The 14,455-nt window shown below is 55.0% G+C and overlaps 1 protein-coding gene across 3 annotated transcripts; it reads left to right on the top strand.

Moving 5' to 3' along the window:
• The first annotated feature begins 267 nt into the window (after positions 1–267).
• Positions 268–14,316, top strand: VDR (vitamin D receptor). 3 transcript variants are annotated; one of them, XM_068997730.1, is made up of 11 exons: positions 278–339; positions 1,204–1,258; positions 4,268–4,472; positions 6,656–6,806; positions 8,627–8,757; positions 11,018–11,202; positions 11,307–11,430; positions 11,854–12,025; positions 12,464–12,615; positions 12,894–13,010; positions 13,228–14,316. In XM_068997730.1, exons 4-11 carry the CDS (start codon positions 6,658–6,660, stop codon positions 13,485–13,487), a joined length of 1,290 nt encoding a protein of 429 aa, XP_068853831.1. In that variant the 5' UTR covers positions 278–339; positions 1,204–1,258; positions 4,268–4,472; positions 6,656–6,657; the 3' UTR covers positions 13,488–14,316. The 3 variants fall into 3 exon arrangements, with proteins under 3 accessions (XP_068853832.1, XP_068853831.1, XP_068853830.1); XM_068997731.1 differs by lacking the exon at positions 4,268–4,472 and having other exon boundaries at positions 268–287; XM_068997729.1 differs by lacking the exon at positions 4,268–4,472.
• Positions 14,317–14,455: the final 139 nt, after the last annotated feature.

Below are 14,455 nucleotides of genomic sequence, written 5' to 3'. Positions count from 1 at the left end.
CACCGGGAGGTCCGGGGGGCACCGGGAGGGCCGCAGACCCTCCGGGGAGCCCCCGGGCTACCGGGGGGAGCCACGTGCGATTTTTCCGGCACACCCCGGCAGGCGTGACCACGCCCACAGCTGCCCTTATTTGGCGCGGGTGGGCGGTGCCGAGGCGGTGCCGCGCTGGCATTGGCGGGGCGGAGCCTGCGGGGGGCGTGGTCTGCGCGGAGGGGGCGGGGCCGGGCCGCCGGTTCCCGTCAAAAGGCGGCAGCGGCCGGGGTGGGGGCGGCGGGGTTGGAGCGCAGGTACCGGGACGTGGCGGGTACCGGAACACCGGGCTGGGGACAGCGGGACCAGGTCAACACCCTCTTAGTGCTCGCCGGGGCTCTGGCGCTCCTCGGGATGCGGGGGGTGCCCGCTGCGGCGAACCGGGGATCGGCCGTTCCCGTGGGCACCGGGGGGTGCGGGGGCCGTGGGGTACCGTGGGGGTGAAGGGACGCGGGCACGGGGACCTCCCAGGATGTCCCCGCCGGCAGGAGGAACACGGGGAGGAGGGCGTGGAGGCTCCCCGGTGCTCCCGGTGCTTCCTGGTTTGGGCTCGCGGGGTTCCCATTCTGGTTTGGGTTTCCCGTGTGAGTTTGAGCCCCCCGGTGCCCTGGGAGCGCTTGGGGGTCCCCGGTGAGACCCCCTCACCCCCGTGTTCCCCCTCAGCTGGAGGCTCTCGGGGCTTTCCCTGCGAAAATTAGGATCCCCCTTAGGGTTGGGGGTATCCCGGTCCCTCTCAGCCTCTCTGGGGGCGGCTCCTGGTTTTGGGGTGGTCATGGACTACCCAGTCTCAGCCCTGACTACCCCAGAAATTTGAGTTCACCCCGGAGTGTTGGGGTGCTCCGGGGCGTCCCCACATCCCGGAAAGGCACCGCTGTCCCTCCCCGCTCTCTGGGGTTCCCCCTTTCTGGGGGGGACTTCGAAACCGGGGAATTTCTGGGGGCTGTGGGGGTGTTCATGAGATTTTAGGCTCTCTTGCAATGTTATTTTGGGGTTCCTGGGTGCTGTTGGGGGTATTGATGTGATTGTAGGGTTTCCTGTAAGGTGATTTTAGGGTTTCTGTCTGCTCTCTTGATTCAGCGTCCGATTCAAACCCACGTTCAAGGTCCCAAATCGGGTTTTTCGGGGGCTGAGCCCCCGGCACGGCATTAATCCCCCTCCTTTTTAATTCCCCAGCGCCTTCCTATATTTTGGAGCGATCCCGAGCCGTGCCAGGAGCAGGAAAATAAAGGTACGGGGGGATTTTCTGCAGCGCAATTGGGGGATCCTCCCCTGGGCACTCTAAACGTTTTTGGGGTGGTTTGGGGCCGGCAGAGCCGCTCCTTCCTCTCGTTTTCAAGGCTGGAGCTTTGAGAAAAGTTGGGGGTTTTTTTTTTCTCGGAAAGAGGTTTTCGGGAGAAGCGACGTTTTTGCGGCGTCTCCTCCTCCCCCGGAGCAGCCCGTGACTCATCTTCCTCCGGCTCGGGGAAGGAGCCGCGGCCGCGGCGGGACACGCGGGGGGAGCGAAAATCCTGGGAACTGGGATTAAATCCGGGCAAGTTTGGGTTAAACCCAGGGGTGAGGGCAGCAAAAATCCACGGAAATTAAGATTAAACCCGGAGTGAGGGGAGAAAAATCCAGGGAAATTAAGATTAAACCCAGGGGTGAGGGGAGAAAAATCGAGGGAAATTAAGATTAAACCAAGGTGTGAATGGAGCAAAACTCCAGGGAACTGAGGGGAGCCAAAATCAAGGGGAATTGGGGTTAAACCAATTTGCGAGGGCATCAGAAATCCAGGGAACTGAAGATTGAAACCAAGGGGACCAAAAATGGCATAAATGAAGTTAAATAAACTTTGAAAAGCCCCGGGATCGGGCTGGATCTGGTGGAAATGGGGTGAAATAAAGGGGGGAAAATGCCAGGGTGAGGTTGGGTTCTCTCTGGAATCCCGGAGCAAGGAAAGTCTGGGATATGACAACGATGATGATGATGGGAGATGTCTGCCCCAGATCTCCAGGGCGTGACCAGATCAGGGCTGAGATGTCCCAGCAATAACAAAAATCCCCAAAATCAGAATTTTCCCGAGCTAGAAATACCCCTGGGGTCGTTGTTGGGGGTTGTTTCCCTGAATCCTGCTGTGTTTAGGGAGAAATAAATGGAATAAATAGAAAATCCAGGGGGTTTTTTTCCCCCATTTAATGGCTAACCCTGCTCCAGGAATAATTTTTAACCTCCTGTGGCCGAGCCAAAGCAGAGCCAGCCTGGCCCAAGCTCTCGGAGGGGAAATTCTGGAATTGTCAGGGATTGGGAGAGGGAAAATCCCAGTTCAAGGTGGGCTGGGATGGAAATAGGAACCTAAAAAGGAGAGAAATGGGAAGGGGAACGGTTCTGGAAATTAAAAATAAAAATAAATCAGGGAGATGATGGGGAAAGTGAGGGGAGCAAAAATCCAGGGAAACCAGGGCAGCAAAAATCCAGGGAAATTACGGTTGAACCGAGGTGAGAATGGAACAAAAATCCCGGGAAAGGCCGAGGAAGGTCCGGGACTCTCCGAGGCTCCGAAACGGAGGGAGCTGATGGGGACGGCGCTTCCTCCTCCTCCTCCTGCCAGGGCCTGGGGTGGCACTGCCCGGATGTCCCCGCTGCCACCCCCGGTGCCACTTCATCTCCAGCCGCTGCTGATTCAGCTCCTCCTCGGGCCCATTTCTCTTATCTCGGCTCTTATCAGCTCAACCCTCGCCCTTTTCTGCCGCTAATAAATGGGAAAAGGGTGGAAAACAATACCTGGAATCTTTATCCGGGCATCCAAAGGCGTTTCCTCATTCCCGGGAATCCCAGGGAGCTGCTCCAGGTTCTCCTGGGCAGGGGTACAGCAACGCTGGGGAGGGATTCTCCTTCCCTGGAGCGATTCCTGAGCGTTTTTGTAACTCCCAGAGAGTTTTGCTGGAGGCAAGTGGGATGGAAAAGGAGATTTTTGGCACGTGAGGCCTTCCTGATTTTTCTCTGGAAAAGTCTGAGCCGTTTCCTGAGGATTTTCCCACCTTCTCCATGCCCCAGGCGTGGCTGCTGCTCCAATTTCCCAATTCCAGGCTGCAACAGCTCCGGCTGCTTCATCATTCCCACTCCTCCTCCTCTTTCCTTGGGCAAGATGAGGCTCTGGGGAATGAGAATTCCCTTTTTCACCTGGCATATCCCAGGTACAGGGAACGGACAGAGATTTAGGGGTCTCCTGAAGTGAAAATTCCCTTTTCCCTCAGGCACACCCCAGGGAAGGGAGAGGAATCTGGGCGTCCAGGCACATCCTGGTTCCACCTTTATCCAGGGAAAAGACAGGATTTTGGGGTCTCTAAAGGCTCCCAGCTGTAAGGAGGAGAACCTGCAGTGAGAATTCCCTTTTCCTCCAGGCATATCCCAGGGGAGGGAGAGGAATTTGGGGTCTCCTGTCCCTGCTGCCCCAGAGAGCTCCCTAAAAACGACCCCTCCTCCCAAAAAAATCCCTCCCAGCTCCATAAATCCCCTGCTCCAGAGTCTGACAAGGCCCAGCTCTATTGTAAGACCAGGATGTGTCCCCTGGCTCACCTGGGAGGGGACAGCAAATCCCAGATTTCCTGGGAATTGCCACAGCTGGGAACCACTTGTGTCCCTCCACACCTTCTCAGGGCTCTTTTGGGGCTGTTTCCAGCACAAAAAGAGATTTTATTCCACAGCACAGGGCTGGTGCTGCCCTTCCACTTCTGCTTTGGGAATTTTTCCATACGGAGAGCCCTTCCCAGCACAGTTTTCCTGGAATTTTGCTTTTCCCTCCCACTTTCTCCTGGCCTTGTGGTGCAATTCCTGTGTCTGGAGGAGTCCTGAGCTCCACAATCCCTTCCTGAGGGGCTGGGACACTCCAAGAATTCCATGGGAAAAACCTGGATTTGTGTCCTGCTGCTGCCCAGGGTGGCCCCTGCCCTACCCAAAAATTGGGATTTTGGGGCTGTTTCATTAGTGAGAAATTCCCACTCCCAGAAACTCTTCCTGCTGCTCCCAGGGGTGACAATTCCAACCAGGGGAGTTGGGGACAAAATGTCTGGGAATGGCTATGTCCAAAGCTGGCAGGGAAAAGGCTGAGGTGGGATCTGATTCCCAAATCCAAGGGGGATTTGAGATCCTTGAAGGAGGGGGAGCAGGCCCAGGGCAGGGCTTTGCTCACAGTACAAAAAAAATGTCATTTTAGGGTTCTTTTCCAGCACAAAAAATGTATTTTTGGGTCTTTTTGCAGCCCAGGAACAGCTGGGAAGAGCAATTCCCACTCCAGCTGGACTGGGAATGCTGCAGCTCCTCTCAGGAAGGGGAAAAGCGGAATTCCCTCTCAATTTCTGAGCAACTCCAGCAGCAGAAAAATTGCCAGGGAAGGAGCAGGGCAGGGCCTGGCCCTGTCACGTGCTGGGATCAGTTGGAATTTTCTTCCTGGCTTGTCCAGACAGGTGGGAAAAGCCAGGATTTGGGATCCAGCTCGTCCTCGTCCTTGTCCCCTTCTCCCTCTTCCCCCTGCTCCTTTCTCCACGTGGATATTTCCCCACCTTCACGGATTAAATAATCCATTAATTAGCAATTGAAGCAGCTGGAAAAGTTGGAAGTGGAGCAGGTGCAGGGATTTCGGTGATTTAGGAGTTGTTGGGCCTCTGGAAAGAGAGGGTTTGAGGTGGATTTTGGGTGGATTTTGGACATCCCACACCAAAAATCCCCCTCAGCCAAATCCATGGGGTTTCTCCTGCTGGGAATGGGGTTGGGTATTGGCCTTTACCCACTGGGAAAGTTGGGAAATGAGTTTCCTGTGGGGCAGGGCCCGATCCCACGTGGGATCCCAAGGCCGCGGATTCCTGACTCTCCTTTGCAGGAAGGAGCTGGAATCCTGGAAAATTCCAAGTTGGGATCATCCAGTCCCACTCCTGGCCCTGCACTGGACGCAAAAATCCCAAATATCCAAGAGCATTTTCCAAAAATTCCTTGGGCTCTGGCAGCCTCAGGGCCGTGCCCATTCCCTGGGAAGATTTTTCCAGTGCTTGACCACCCTCTGGATGATGACTTTTCCCTAATATCCACCCTAAACTTCCCCTGGCCATTCCCAGGGTTCCTGTACCAGGAAGATCAGACAATCTTTGCTCCAATCCAGGGAATTAAGGCTGGAATTCCCCAAATTCCAGCTCCTCTCCCCAGCTCCCTGTTTTCAGGGCAGATTTCAGGAGCATTTTGCTGTAATTTTGCTGGAATTTTCCCTCCCTCTGGAGCAGAAAAAAAAGCCCAAGGGAGGCTGGAAATTATAAAAAAAATGAATCCCGGATGAAAATTCCTGGGAATTGCATTTTACCAGGGTGGTTTTCCCTCTCCGGAGGGTGACAGAGCCAGAACCTGTTTGGGAATATTTCGAAATCCAGGGAGAAGCTCTGGAGGAGTTTTGGAATTTGCCACAAGCAGGAGCAGCTTCTCCCTGACGGCCTTCCCTTGATTTTCCCACTTAAAAGGAGCAGTGGGATGCATTTGGGACACAGGGAATGTCACTCCAAGGGTTTAACCTGGAATATTCCCACATTTTTATGGGACCAGAAGTGCCAGCTCCAGGGGGAACCTGTGGAAGTGGAATATTCCCAATTTTTTATGGGATACAGAGAAAACTGGGATCTATGGATCCCAAATTCCTCATCCCAGAGTTCCTTCCCATGTCAGGGCCAGGAGCTCCGGAGTTGCCAGGCTCGTTTTTCCCAGCTGGAATTCCCGGGGCGTTGCATCTGCCCCTGCTCTTTGCTCCGATTCCGTTGGGAAACTTTCACCCCTTCCCTGTCCCGGTTTTCCTTGGGATTTTGTTTACCTGGAACGTCCCAATGGAGCAGCTCCTGTGGGATTTCGGGAGTTCTTTGTTTGGGATCGCTTTTGGGAGAGGATTCCATGGGACCTTCACAAAATACGGGCAGGGATCCCCAGGGATCTTTCAGCCCAGCCCCGCCCCCAAGGCCCAGCTGGGAAAATCCAAATGAAAGCAAAATTCTGAAGGAATTAAAGGAATGAAGGTGAAAACCCAGGCTTTGGTTGGGAATGGTGGGAGAGGAGAGCTGGGAATGCTGTCCCAGGGAATTCCAGGGAAAGCCCCAAAATCTGGCTCTTGACCCAAAATCTCCCTCAGGAATCCCAAAACTCCCTCTCAAAATCCCCCTCAGGAATCCCTGGAAAACAGTCCCAAAGCAGAGGATATTATTTAATTGGGATTTAATGGGATTTGAATGGATTTAAAGGATTCCAGCGCTTGCTGCTGCTGGAATTTGGGAACGGGTGGGTTTGGAATGGAAAAAAGGCAAATTCCTTGCCAGAGGCACCGGGAATTTTTAAGGAGCCTCGGGGTTGTTTTGCCTCATTAGTGAGGCGTTAATTGAGCCTCTCCCAGAGCTCTCCCGGCATTCCAGAAACCCAAAAATTGGATTTTTTTTGGGAGGTTTTAACGCCCAGAGCCAATGGGAATAAAAATTCCTTGCCCAAATCAGTGGGAATCCAAGGAAAAATCCTAAATTTTAGAAATAATTTTAGGAATAAACACCTGTTTTTGCCCCAAATCAGGGGGAATTAAAAGAAAAATCCCGAATTTTTGTGACAAATCCCAGCTTTTTCCCCCTCCCAGCCATGGATCCGGGCACTTCCAGCACCTCCCTGCCCGATCCCGCCGGAGATTCCGAGCGGAACATTCCCAGGATCTGCGGGGTCTGCGGGGACAGAGCCACCGGCTTCCACTTCAACGCCATGACCTGCGAGGGCTGCAAGGGCTTCTTCAGGTGGGCCTGGATCCTCGGGAATGTCCCCATCCCAGAAAAAACTTGGGATTCCCAATGGGAATCCAATGGGATCCCGGAAGAGGCCTGGAATTCCAGGCGGTTCTGCGTTCCCAGGGTTTAAGGGGGGGGGGGGGGGGGGATGTTCGGTTTTTTGGTGGTTTTGGAACCTTGGGATGGGTTTTTCCCTGTTTTTCCAGGGTTTTTCATGGAGCTGGGAGCCTTGCAGAGCTCCAGGAAAAGGGGGGAGTGTGGGAAAACTCCTCTGGCGTCACAAATTGGGATTTTTCCCGAGCCAAAAAGTCCTAAAATCTCCTCAAAAACTCTGGGATTGGGGGATGTGGATGGGCAGGGTATCCCCTGGAGCGGCTCTTCCCAAAATCCGGTGTTTCCAGGGAATTCTGCTGACTCCCCCTGGCAATTCTGTCCCTTGGGAATCCTGCCCCATTCCCACTTTCCCCTGGAGCCCTCCCAACCCAATTCCCGCGTTCCAGGCCAGGAATGAGGCCTGGAATCCACTATTTTTAGCCCCTGGGATCCCAAATCCTCCTGGGAATGGGCGGCTTGGGAAGGTTTCCACGAAATTCCAGCCAAGCCCGGCTCCAGTGTCACCCTGGGAGCCTCTGGAGCCACCCAAGCTGCAATTTTCATTCCCAACCTGGAATTTTGGCCTGCCCTGAGCCCCCGGAGTGTTTTTCCCTACTCCAAGGTCCTGTTGTTTGCACATTCCCAGCCTTTCCCTGGGTTTTTTGGGGAAACAAGGAGCTTTTTGTGCAGCAAAATTGTGAATTTTGGGGTGCCCATGGCTGAATTCCGAGTGCTGGGATTGTTTGTCCCCATTGGGGACAGCAAAATTCCAAAGGTTTTGGAGGAATGGGGGAAAACAGGACCCTGCCATCCATTTTTCCAGGATGAATTCCCAAAAATCCCAAATTCCTGGCAAGTAAGGGCAGAGTGAAGCTGCTTTGTTGAGATCTCCATTCCTAAAACCAGCTTTTGATTCCTGGGGCTGCAGCCTTAAGGAAATATTGGGGATTTTTATCCATATTGGAGATTTTTTTTACCCATATTTTTAGCCACAGCTTCCCTGGGAATTCCATTCCAGGGCCTCACAGGGAGGAATTCCTTCCCAAAATCCCATCCAACCCCTTTAGCCTTGGAATATTCTGGCTCAGACCCTCTGTCCTGGAAAGATTCTGGCTCAGACCCTTTTCCTTCGGAAGAGTCTGGCTCTGACCCTTTACCCTTGGCCAGCTCTGCCCCTTTGTCCCGAGGCTCGGCGTTCCCGTTCCGGCTGCGGTTTCGCTGCAGCTCAGGGCTGTCATTTCGGGCTCCTTCCTCTCATGTCCTGCAGCGAGAATTCCTCTCCCTGCACACCCAAAATGTGCTCAGGCCAGTTCTGCCAGCAAAGCCGGGCTTAGGGCAGCTCAGTTTAAACCACACGGCCCCAGCTCGGGTTTATTTGCTGCCAGGGGGGTTTCTCTGCAACCCTTCCATCCTTCCACCCTCCTGGCCTTAAAAGTCCCTAACCCTAAACCCTTTTGGTTTAGACCCAGAAATCTGCTTAAACCCAGCAGGCTGGGCTGGGCTTAGAGCAGCCTGGTTTAGTGGAAGGGGATCAAGCTGGGTTTAAGGTCATTTTCCCCCAAATCATTTTAGGATTAACCCGTGGCTGAACCCCTTGGATGTTTCCCTGTGGGAAATTTCCTTTTTTCAGCATTGCCTGCAGCTCCCAACTCAACTGATGTTTGCAGTGTCAGCCAAACCGGTGGGAATTCAGCCCAAAAAGGTGGTTTTTTTTCCCTTTTCCTGCTTTTTTCCAGGAGGAGCATGAAGAGGAAGGCCATGTTCACCTGTCCCTTCAGCGGGGACTGCCACATCACCAAGGACAACCGGCGGCACTGCCAGGCCTGCCGGCTCAAGCGCTGCGTGGACATCGGAATGATGAAGGAATGTGAGTGTCCAGCTCCCGGGAATGACCCCTGGGAATGCTCCAGGGGCCATGTCTGGTCCCTTTTCCGTGTGCCTGGTGCCAGGGCTGGGATTTGGAACATCCCAGGGGGATGCAAAGGGCAGGGGAAGCAGTGGGTAATGATTGAGAGGAGCTGGTTTAATGATTCCTTCCCACTCTGGAGTTGTTTTCTCATGGCTTTTCCTGGGTTTTTTGTGAAAATCAGCTCCATGGCTCCCAGCAGCTCTGAAAATCCTCTTTTCCAGTATTTTCCATGCACTACAGGGAGAGCTGGAGGAGCTTCCCCATCCCCATGGAGCCGGGTTGGGTTTTCCTCCTCTCCCTCTGGGATTTTTTTTTTCCGAGCCTTTTTTCCCTGTGGGATAAAGCTGGGACTTAAGTCAACAGCAGAGGGAATTAAAGCAGTTTTTAAACCCAGTCCAAACACACAAATGTGGCCCAAATGTTTGTTTTCTCCAGGTGTATTTAGAGATAAGTGGCTTTTAAAAATAAATTTGTTTGAGGTGTGCAAGGCCTCCTGGAGAGCTCCAACCAAACATTTTCTGCTGGGAGATTGTGGCCAGGGTGTCCATGGAGCTGGAAACTTGGGATGTGGAAGCAAGGCCCTTTCCCTGATGTGCTGCACAGGGAGCAAACAGAGCCTGATGTCACCCCGGGGCTTCCATAAAATCAAAATTTGGAGGTATTTGTGGGAAAAAAATGCTCAAATTTTCAACAGTCCTGATGGAAATCCCTGGATTTTATTCTTTGGGATTGGCAGCTTGGTGAGGGCAGCAAAGGCCACACCCCACACTGGCTGTCCCCAGATTTTGGGGGCTGTCCCTGTTTTTTGGGGAGCCCCTAATGAGGGAAATGCTTTAATTTGCACCAGCAGCCAATTAATTACCCAGGAAAGGCTGGAAAGTTCCTGGGCAGCAATTCCAGGGAGTTTTCTCCATGTTTTCCCCACAGGAGTTAACATGTAAACAGCCCCGTTAGCAACTCCTGCCTGGATTAACCAAAACTGACCCAGAGAGGCTAAAAATAGCTAAAAATGGACTTTGCCACTGGAAAAAGGGGGGAGAACCAGGGGTTGGGGTTATTTTTAGGTGGAAAAAGGGAATCTGGGAGGTTTTGAGGCCCTGTTTTCCACAAGGTGTTGGGATCCAGGGCCAGTTTGGGATTCAGGTCTGGGAGTGTGGGATGGGCATGAAGAGGAGGAAGATGAGCAGGGCAGACCCTCCTGCCGGGGTTAATTTGGGCTCTGGCAGCCACAGAGCTGCCAATGGGGGAGGTGGGAGTGAGTTTTCAGCCCCAACCAGACCTTCTGAGCTCTCCCAGGCCCCTCTGAGATTGTGCAAGGCTGGAAAATGGAGAATGGAAAATGGAAAATCGCCCTTGGCCAAAGGAGCAGGGGAGGCCGAGGGTTCCTCACCTTGAGCTCCTCCCGCTGACCTCTCGCCCTAAATTCCACCTTGACTCTCCCAGAATCCACTCTCTGCACCCAAGGAATTTAAAAGCAACCCTTGGGGGGGGGGGGGGGGGAGGGTCTCCAATCCCTGGAGAAAAGGCTGAGGAAGGGAATTCCTGCTTTTGGGGGGATCTGTCCCACCTGGCGCTCTCGGGAATTGTGATCCCCAGAGATTTGTGCAGCTCCCTGGTTGCAAAAAATAGCTTTTTCTTCTCTTCCAGCCCCTCTAAGGCTACTTAGGGCTTGGAGTTCTTGATAAAAAAAGTGAAGATTTGAGCCCAAATTGCCCCTGGCTGCTCCTTTTCCCTAAATAAACAGGCCCAGCCTTGCGTGGAGCCCAACCTTTGGCCGCTGCCGAGCGCCGCCACCCCAATAAAAGTCATAAATCCCCAACCCTGAGGGCGGGGGAGGCTCAGCTGTGCCTTGACCTTAAAAATCAGATTAAAATTGCCCTGAAGCAGTGCTGGACACCCCTGGGTGGCAGCTGGGAGCCGCGAGGAGCTGGAGCTGGGTGAACCCAGCGGCCCTAAGGGTTTCCGAATTGGGATTTGGGAGCACAGAGCAAACAGGGAGGGAGCAGAGCAGGCACGGGGCATGGCTGGCATGGCCTTGGTGCCCCCAAATCCTTCCCTAAAAGCACCAGAACCCTCCTGGGCACAGCAGGAAACCGGGGCCAAGGGGTTGCAGGTGGAAAAATTGATTTTCCAGGTAGAAAAAGCGATTTTTCAGGCGCTGGACGTGGCATCCAGGGGTCATTTCAATCCCTAATTCCCCTCCTTTTCCTTTTCCCAGTCATCCTGACGGACGAGGAGGTGCAGAGGAAGCGGGAGATGATCCTGAAGAGGAAGGAGGAGGAAGCGCTCAGGGAAAGCCTCAAACCCAAACTCTCGGAGGAGCAGCAAAAAGTCATCGATGTCCTGCTCGAGGCCCATCGCAAAACCTATGACCCCACCTATGCTGACTTCACCAAATTCCGGGTACAACCCCAAAAAATCCCTTTTATCCCTCAAATTCCCCCTGCAAAACCCCCAAATCCCTCTGCCAGCCAGGCTCCTCAGGGAGTTTTCTCTGTCTTCTCCAGCCCCCCGTGAGGAGCCACCCCAGCAGCAGAGGGGCCACAAAATCCTCGTCCCTCCTCACCCAGGACCTGTCGTCCGAGGATTCCTCGGATCTCTTCAGCTCTGAGGCCTTCAGCACATTCCCAGGTGTGCCCCGGCTCCTCCCAGCCCTAAAACAGGATTGGGAGCATGGGGAGGGACCCCAGGGCTCAGTTTGGGCTGGAGGTGACGCCTCAAACCACCCCAAACCCCAAATTCCGGGGCTGGGGAAGGGTCTGCCTGTGCCAGAGCCCAGATTAACCCCACCACCAGAGCCCTTTTTCTCCTCCTCCTCCTCTCCATCCCCCATTCCCAGGCCTGAATCCCAAACTGGCCCTGGATCCCATTGGAAAACAGGGCCTCAAAACCTTCCCAGTTCCCTTCTCTTACCCCTCCAGAGGAGACAGGGACAGAATTGCAGCAGTGTCACCCGAATTTGCCATTCCAGACCTTTTTTTTTTTACTCCCTGTGGGGGCTCATCCAGGTGCAACCCCCCCTGGGGTCCCCTCAGAGCATTTCCCTCTGCACAGATTCCGTGGAGCCGCCGCCGTTTTCCAGCCTGGTGCTGTCGGAGGAGCAGGACGAGAGCTCCTCCATGAACCTGGAGTTCTCGCAGCTCTCCATGCTCCCACACCTGGCTGACCTGGTCAGCTACAGCATCCAGAAGGTGATCGGCTTTGCCAAGATGATCCCGGGATTCAGGTGAGGCCTTGGATCCCAAATCCAGCATTTCCCACTCCCAGGAATCCCATCCTGCCCTTCACAGCCTTCCCTGTTTCCTCTTCCCCGGTGTCCCTTGGTTCTGTTCCCTTTCCAACTCCATTTTCTGTCTCTTCCCCTTTCCTGGGGTTCTCCTCTTTTCCCAAAACCTTGTAAAATGCACCCAAATTCCATCAGGGAAACACCTGGAGCTGCTGCAGCAGTCGAGGGGTTCATGAGGGGCCTCAGGCCCTGTTCACTCCAGATTTGGGGCAAAAACCCACCTGAAAAAAAACCTGGAATGGGAGTTTCTGGGGAGGGAGCCCCAGCTGAGGGCCTGGTGACCACCCTGGGGGGATGGCAGCTCCTCCTGGCCCTATCCCACATCCCCTCTGTCCCCTGAGCATCCTGATCCCCTCCTGAGGGAAATTCCTCTTGCAGGGACCTGTCGGCCGAGGACCAGATCATTCTGCTCAAGTGCAGCGCCATCGAGGTGATCATGCTGCGCTCCAACCAGTCCTTCACCCTCGAGGACATGTCCTGGACCTGCGGCAGCAACGACTTCAAGTACAGGGTCAGCGATGTCACCCAAGGTAAGGGAATCCCAGCCCCAAATCCAGAAATTCCGTGGGTTTTCCCACTGTTGTGGCTTCCCTCTGTGCCCGGTTTTGTGCTGGGAAAGGGAGTGGGTTCTGCCCCGAGTTTGGGGGGCTTGGGGGCAACAAGTGGTCCTTCAATGTCTCCAGTGCCACCTCAGTATCTCGAAAAAAATCTTCTTCCAGAGGAATAAAGCCTCTCCCACAGGAAAAAATCCCCTCCCAGAGGAAAAGATCCTTTTCCAGAGCCTTCTAAGGTTCTGTTCTCTCCGCAGCTGGGCACAGCATGGACCTGCTGGAGCCGCTGGTGAAATTCCAGGTGGGGCTGAAGAAGCTGAACCTGCACGAGGAGGAGCACGTGCTGCTCATGGCCATCTGTATCCTGTCCCCAGGTAGGGACAAACCCACCCTGAACCCTAAAAACCCACAGAAGGGGAGGGAAGAAACCGTGAGCCCTGAAACCCCACAAAAGGGAGGGAAAACCGCCAAGCACGTCTGGCCCTAAAAAGGGACCAAAAGGGAGGGATTGAGAGAAAAGGGAGTGAATCACCCCAAGCCCTAAAAAGCCACAAAAGCAGGGGGATCCCCTCAGTCCCGTCTCTTCCCCAGACCGGCCGGGCGTGCGGGAGCCGGCGCGGGTGGAGGCTCTGCAGGAGCGGCTCTCGGAGGTGCTGCAGAGCTACATCCGCGCCCGGCACGCCGCGCCCGGCGGCCGCCTGCTCTACGCCAAGATGATCCAGAAGCTCGCGGACCTGCGCAGCCTCAACGAGGAGCACTCACGGCAGTACCGCTGCCTCTCCTTCCAGCCCGAGCACAGCATGCAGCTCACGCCGCTGGTGCTCGAGGTGTTCGGCAACGAGATCTCTTGACGGGCTGGGAAAGGGGAAAATCCGCCCTGCATGCCTCGGGAAAAAGGGAGAAGCCACCATGGTTGTGGCAGGACGAGGAGGGGACTGGGCCCGAGCAGGGGTTGGGTTTTGGCATCGCTGCTCGGGTTCTTCCCCTTCCAGGAGCAGCTTCCCCGCTTCCCCATGAGCTGGTTGATCTCTCCGTGGATGTTTTGGGGCTGGGCTGCCTCAAATCCCTTCTTTCTTCGAACGCTGGGAAGGGGAAGCCGCATGAGATGAACTCAGGGCTCTGCTGTGGGGGCCGTGTTCTGCTCCCCCTGAATCGCCACAGTGCCCATGGGCTTGGACACCCTAAATCCCAGCCAGGAGGTGCCACGGAGAGCGTCCCCACAGCTCCAACACATCCTGGGTGCTGCTGCTGCTGGACTGGGACGAGCCAGAGGCAGCCAAGAAAGCCCCAAGAGGGGAAATTTTGTCCTCGAACCTCAAAAGGAAGAGCAGGACAAACTTTGTTTGCATTCCCTGGGAATTAGGGAGCAGGGGGATCTCCAGGAGCCACCCCCACTTTGGAGCTGGACCCCTCTGAGGGATGGGGGGATGACCCCCGGGACCGGGGAATGACCCCTGGGATGGGGCAGGGACCCCAATTCCAGCTTGGCTTCCTCCTCCTGCCGTGTTCTGGGGGCAGCTCTAGGCCCCTGCCCCCACCCGGAGAAAACCCTGGGAAGGGGGATTTGAGAGCTGGGGGGCTCCGGACCCCCGGGAAGAACCGTCACAGACCCCCCAGGCCATCATCAGTGTCCAGAAGGTCCCTGGCTCTGGCTAATAAACTCCTGCTTGGGCAAATCAACTCAGCCCCAGGCTCCTGTGTCCGTCCATCCGCGTGCCCACCCCTGTGTCTCTGTCCATCCATCGCTCCCCAGGGGGGCTGTCCCAGAGGGGGGTGGAGGTGTCCCCGTGTCCGTGTCCCCGTGTCCCCGTGTCCGTGT

The sequence above is a fragment of the Aphelocoma coerulescens genome, chromosome 29 (genome assembly GCF_041296385.1).
Source record: "Aphelocoma coerulescens isolate FSJ_1873_10779 chromosome 29, UR_Acoe_1.0, whole genome shotgun sequence".
NCBI classification, from domain to species: domain Eukaryota; kingdom Metazoa; phylum Chordata; class Aves; order Passeriformes; family Corvidae; genus Aphelocoma; species Aphelocoma coerulescens.
The sequence above is the reverse complement of the archived record's forward strand: the minus strand, read 5'-3'. Positions and strand labels throughout refer to the sequence as shown.